Source organism: Danio rerio, chromosome 21 (assembly GCF_052040795.2).
Source record: "Danio rerio strain M-AB ecotype USA chromosome 21, GRCz13ab, whole genome shotgun sequence".
Taxonomy (NCBI): Eukaryota; Metazoa; Chordata; class Actinopteri; order Cypriniformes; family Danionidae; genus Danio; species Danio rerio.
Window position 1 is genome coordinate 11,269,001 of NC_141041.1, and position 6,000 is coordinate 11,275,000.

General features: G+C 33.6%; 1 protein-coding gene across 21 annotated transcripts in view; it reads left to right on the forward strand.

The window, feature by feature from the left end:
* The window catches only part of LOC567670 (putative E3 ubiquitin-protein ligase HERC1), a 160,883-nt gene that overhangs the window by 94,209 nt on the left and 60,674 nt on the right, over positions 1 to 6,000 (forward strand). For all 21 annotated transcript variants that reach the window (XM_087300791.1, XM_087300793.1, XM_087300777.1 and 18 more), the window contains exons 42-46: positions 1,085 to 1,292; positions 1,604 to 1,731; positions 3,083 to 3,291; positions 5,486 to 5,754; positions 5,961 to 6,000. The exon at positions 5,961 to 6,000 is cut by the window's right edge and continues 13 nt beyond it. In XM_087300791.1, the coding sequence (XP_087156917.1) occupies positions 1,085 to 1,292; positions 1,604 to 1,731; positions 3,083 to 3,291; positions 5,486 to 5,754; positions 5,961 to 6,000 (854 nt within the window). The remainder of the gene's footprint in view (positions 1 to 1,084; positions 1,293 to 1,603; positions 1,732 to 3,082; positions 3,292 to 5,485; positions 5,755 to 5,960) is intronic.

Here is a 6,000-nt window from a genome sequence, read left to right on the forward strand (position 1 = left end):
TGCATTTATTTAATCAAATATACAGTGCACATTGTAAAAATGTGAAATGTTATTGCACTGTAAAATAAGATTAATTTTTAAGCTTCATAACTCCAGTCTTCTTAGTCATATGATTCTTTAGAAATCACTTTAATATTAATTATTATCATTAGTATTATTGTTGGAACATCTAGCCAATTCCATGTGTGTTCAATAAAAAGGTCAGGAGAGGGTTTTCTTCAGGGTCAAAAATATTAGTAATTTATTAGATGCAAATGAATTCAACGACAGAGCTCTGGGTTACTTTACCCCAATGCAATACAAGAATTAAATTCAGGAGGTTTGCAACTAACTTACATTTACTTGACTCCAGCATATATACACAACTGATATTAACAGGTGGAGTTTTGGTGTAACGTCACTTATCAGTCATTCTGCAGTCTTTTGGCTGTTGCACCCAAACATACTTCCTCTTTCTGCAACCCTTCTCTGCATACCAGAACTGAACAGTTAAATGCATCTTTAATATATTTTACAACTCCTACAAGCGTCCAGCTCCTTGTGACGTGTCTAGACTTCTTGTTAGACAGAAGTCTGGAGCAAGCCCCCACCACTATATGTATTCTTATACTGCTATTTCCCTTGTCTGCAGTTCCTTTTAAGAAGTATGCAACACAGTAAAAAATAAGTATGTTTGGTTAAGAGATGGTATCATACAAAAGAAAAAGATTAAATTAATCTGTTGTTAGTCTAAACATTTTGGTCGATTAAAAAAATAAAGACACAAAAGTGATAAGAATAAATTCCTTTCCCCCCATATTAATTTTATTAATGGTAATAGTAATAAAAGCAACAGTGACTGGACTTAATTTCATTTTAAACTACATACAATAAGAAAGCAGTTGTTTGAAATTTTTATAAATATTTAACAATTAATTCTTTTACATTTAATAAATTCCGCCTTGACAAACAGAATGATTTTTAATAATAAAAAGAAAAACATTAAAAAAACTGTCCCCAAACTTTGACCGGTAGTGGAAATTCAGTCAATTTTGTCTGAACCGTTTCTTTTTATTCTCCCTGAGCTCTTTGTGACCTCTTTTAGGAGTGACGGGTGAGGTGGACTCGCGCACCATTGAGGTGTTGGCGAGCTGGATGCTGGAGCACCCCATTGCAGAGGAGCAGCAGGCTGGAGAGGGTTCATCTACAGGGGGCGCCACTGATACACCCTCATCTGAAGGGCCCGAGACGGTCCAGTGCCCTGAGTCCCCTGCACCTCTGACCCTGCAGGACAGCCGTGAACCTAACGATAGGTAAAAGAGAACTAATATACAACATATAAATCTCATCTCTTGTATATGAAAGCTGCAATCTATAAGGCTTTGGGGTAAAATTGAAGCATCCACGTTACCAGACAGTGTTCAAAACACTCTTTAAACATAAGCCTATTCCTAATGTTAAGGTTGTAATGTTTTATCTTTTTTCATGTCTGTATACTGTACATACAGCAGGCTACTTGGATAACTACAAATTACTGCAATTGCTTGTTTCAAACAGAGATGAAGACAAAGAGCCAAAACTAATGTCAAAACACTTTTCCTCATTGTTCCAATGGATTTTTTAGTCTGTTAGCAGGTTTGGACCTGGTGGAGAGAGAGAACTTTTTAGATGTTCACCTCACCAGAAACAGACCTCCACCTGCACGGAGACAGCGGTCTGGAGTAGGACAAAGAACGTCCTTTAGGAGAGCAGGTCAGAATTTAATTTAATTTAATTTAATTTAAAAATTTTTTATATATTTTTTTTATTTATTTTACATTTAGTGATTTGACACTTTTGTCCAAAGTGACGATTGAAGAGACTTTCAGAAATTTGACAAGAAGAGGAAGTGGTTTTTATTTTATTTTATTTTATTTTATTTTATTTTATTTTATTTTATTTTATTTTATTTTATTTTATTTTATTTTATTTATTTTTATTTATTTATTTTTATTTTATTTTATTTTTATATTATTTGTTATTTTATTTTACGCTCTGAACAGCCTGAAAAAAAAGGAAAGTAAAATCAGGCAAATTATGCATTAAAAAACTCCTCTGTAAAAAAAAAAAAATGTAAAGTTTGTTGCAAGTAATGGCGAGTTCAGAGAAATTCAGAGTTTTGAGAAATTGCAGACAAATGGCTGAAATCACAGGCAAATCGGTGCTCGTGCATGTGAGTGACAATCACACAGTGTGAACTATCAAAGTCGCGATCTAAGAGAAATGCCGATGAGTCGCTGATGCCTGTGAGATATTTGGCGTGCTAAATATCTGGAGCTGTCGGTGATTCAAATCAGCGATCACCTACAGCCAATAAGAGAGCAGATTTCACTAGTATGGGTACCTGCAGGTCAGTGGGAAGTTGAGGGAGAAGTTAAAAGTGCTCATTTTCAGTTTATTTGGACCCAAGAAATGGAGGAAAAACTAGCAGAAATTTGGCAGGAGCACCGTGTCTGTTTGATGTGTCATGTGAGCAATATCACAACCAGGTCAAAAAAAATAAATACATTTGAGGAGAAATTGCTAATTCCCTTCAAACCCAGATAGGCAAATATGTACATTTTCTACCCCATTAAAGTCTACTTTCTCAGTTTGTTGTTAATAACAAAAGATATACTATGTGTTTTTTGTTGTGAGATGTAGTTTGGACAAAGCGATTCTATTGTAAAGTCATACAGTGTAAAATCCCCTGTCGTAGATCCATCTTGCAGTGTAAATAAAGCAGTGACAAATAACTAGCTCAGATAGTCATGCAGTTTAAAAAGATCTGTGACATGACTACTGTGAAAATCCTGCAGTCTGAACTCGGCATAAGTGCAGCTAAATAGAGAGGAAACAGCCTTTTAACATTTTCCGCAGAGCTGATGAAGTGTGAAACTTTAAACATGTATTTTGGATGTTTTCTTTAAATTAAACTGAAAAACACTTTATTAAAAGACCAAAATCTCAAAACTGACAAGAACATAAACTTTTATTTAATATTTTTGTAATTCTTACCTGCCGTGTCGTCCCTACTAATCAGTATTTTATGCATATATAATGTTTCTGCTCTTGCCTGTTTCAGACTCCCCGTCACCCAGTCCTGTTCCAGCGCTGTACAGACAGGAGGTTGGAGTGGCGGAGTGGCCGGAGAGGGCTGAAACGCACCCGTTTGCTGCTGAAGAAGACTCCGAGCTGGGCTACATGGATGATCCATACCAAGAGGAGCCCTACGAGGAGCTGCTCACCCCAGAGTTCATCACCTCTGAGAGGGACACACTCTGGATGGTAGAGGTAACTACAGCTTCTCCCTAACTAATGCTGGGGTCACACCAGAGACGAAGCATTGCGTCACTATCTGTAGATTACTCACAAATCTTTTTTCCTCTGGAGTTGAATTTTTTTTTAACTTGTACCAAAGACACAATTAAGTTTCATATCATTTATGCTGCTCGATGTACATTTGCATTTATTTGCTTGTTTGCATTTACTTTGTAAGAAATTTACTTAAACAAATACTTAAATCTGCTTTCAGTGTGAACCCAGCGTAACTAACTAGAGGTTGTTCTCAGGCCTTTACACATGTTCAATGTTTCCCCACTCTATACAGTAGTTTGTTCTCTCAAACTAATGTTTCTCTTTAATTCTTGTTAGTCTGTAACTTACTGTTTGTTCGTACAACTCATTTGTTTCCCTTTTACTGTCACTTGTTGTCTAAATATTGTAAGTGTGTAATTTCTCTCTAACTTTTTTTTGTCCTTTGTATCTTTTGTTCTAATTCTTTCTCGTTTGTTTGTTCCCTCTAGTGAAACTGATATTTGTTCATTTGTCTGTCTATAGTTTTTCTCTACATTACATTTTTTATAATGTGTGTTTGTTATTCATTAGTTTGTTCTTCTGAATTTTGTCAATTTGTAAATCTAACTGCCCAGGTAACATTTGTTTAGTCTCTCATTCATTCATTCTTTTACAGATTTATTTACTTGATCACTTATTTATTCATTCAACAAATGGTCTCAAACATTCATTCATTCATTGATTCATTGATTGAATCATTCATTCATTCATTCATTCATTCATTCATTCATTCATTCATTCATTCACAGATTTATTCACTCATTTATTCATTCAACAAATGCTCTCAAACATTCATTCATTCATTCATTCATTCACAGATTTATTCACTCATTCATTCATTCAACAAATGCTCTCATTCTTTCATTCTTTCATTCATTCATTCATTCACTCACAGAATTATTCACTCATTTAATCATTCAACACATGCTCTCAAACATATATTCTATTATTCATTCACACAGGTTTATTCACTCATTTATTCATTTAACCAATGCTCTAAAACATTCATTAATTCATTCATTCACCGATATATTCAGTACTTTATTCAATTATTAATTCAACCAATGGTCTAAAACATTCATTCATTCATACACTGATTAATTCATTAATATATTTATTTATTCTTTAAACATGCTCTCAAACATTCATTCATTCATTCATTCATTCATTCATTCATTCATTCATTCATTCATTTATTCACTCATTCACTTATTTATTCATTCAACAAATGCTCTCAAACGTATTCTATCATTCATTCACACAGGTTTATTCACTCATTTATTCATTCAACCAATGCTCTAAATAAAACATTCATTCATTCATTTACAGATTAATTCACAAATTTATTCATTTATTCATTCAACCAATCCTCTAAAACATTCGTTAATTCATTTATTCATTCACTGATTAATTCATTAATTTACTCATTTATTCATTAAACATGCTCTCAAACATTCATTCATTCATTCACTGATTTATTCACTCATTCACTCATTTAAATGCTCTCAAACATTCATTCATTCATTCATTCATTCACTCACTGATTTATTCACAGATATAATTCAATTAAATGAAATTTAATTCAATTTCTAATTTTAAATTGAATCCGTGTCAGTCCAGTTTTCAGAGTTGAAGTTCAGTTTAGTTCAGTTCAGTGTGGTTTAATTTTCACTGCTGAAACATTTATTCATTCATATATTCATTCACTCACAGATTTATTTAATCCTTCACTCATTTATTCATTTAACACATGCTCTCAAACATGCTCTCATTCATTCATTCATTCATTCATTCATTCATTCATTCATTCATTCATTTATTTATTTATTTATTTATTCATTCATTCATTCACAGATTTATTCACTCAGTCCCTCATTTATTCATTAATTTAAAAAATGCTCCAAATGATTAGTTCAGTTTCACTCTCTATTTGATGATCATTTCCCCCCTTCATTTTATCATTTGTTTATCAGCCTATTATTTATTGTTGTATACAGTATTTCTATCATTATTCTTTTTTCTTAAATTTTTTAAGCATTTTTAATTTCTTTATTTTCTATATATGCAGATTTGCTTTGTATTTTTTTCAATATCACATTATTGAGTAAACATGCATCTGTCTTTGTCTCAGGGAAGAGAAGAGCACCCAGAGCCACATGAGATGGTGGAGTGTGAGCTGTGTAACACACTCACCCTGCAGTTCAACAACCACATGAAGCGCCATCACCCGGGCTGTGGTCAGAGCGCCGGCCGCAGGGGTTACCGCAGCAACGGGGCCTATGTGGACGGCTGGTTCGGCGGTGAATGTGGATCCGGCAGCCCATACTACCTCCTGTGCAGTACATGCAGGGAAAAGTATCTGGCCTTAAACATGGGAGTTATGAGCTCCAAACAGGACAGGTGAGAGTGGGGAAATTATGATTTTTGTGTGCTACTTTTGCTATTTAACAACCTATATATGAAGAGTTATTAGTTACTCATAATTTATAATTATGAAATGACAAATTTTCACCAATCATGTTTTTTATTGATCACATGAGTTCATTTCAAAATAATAATAATAAAAAAACTTTTTTACTTATTCTATTTTTTAAAATCTTTTTCAGGGCAAAAGGTTTGGCGTCTGATCTGATTGGTCAATTGGAC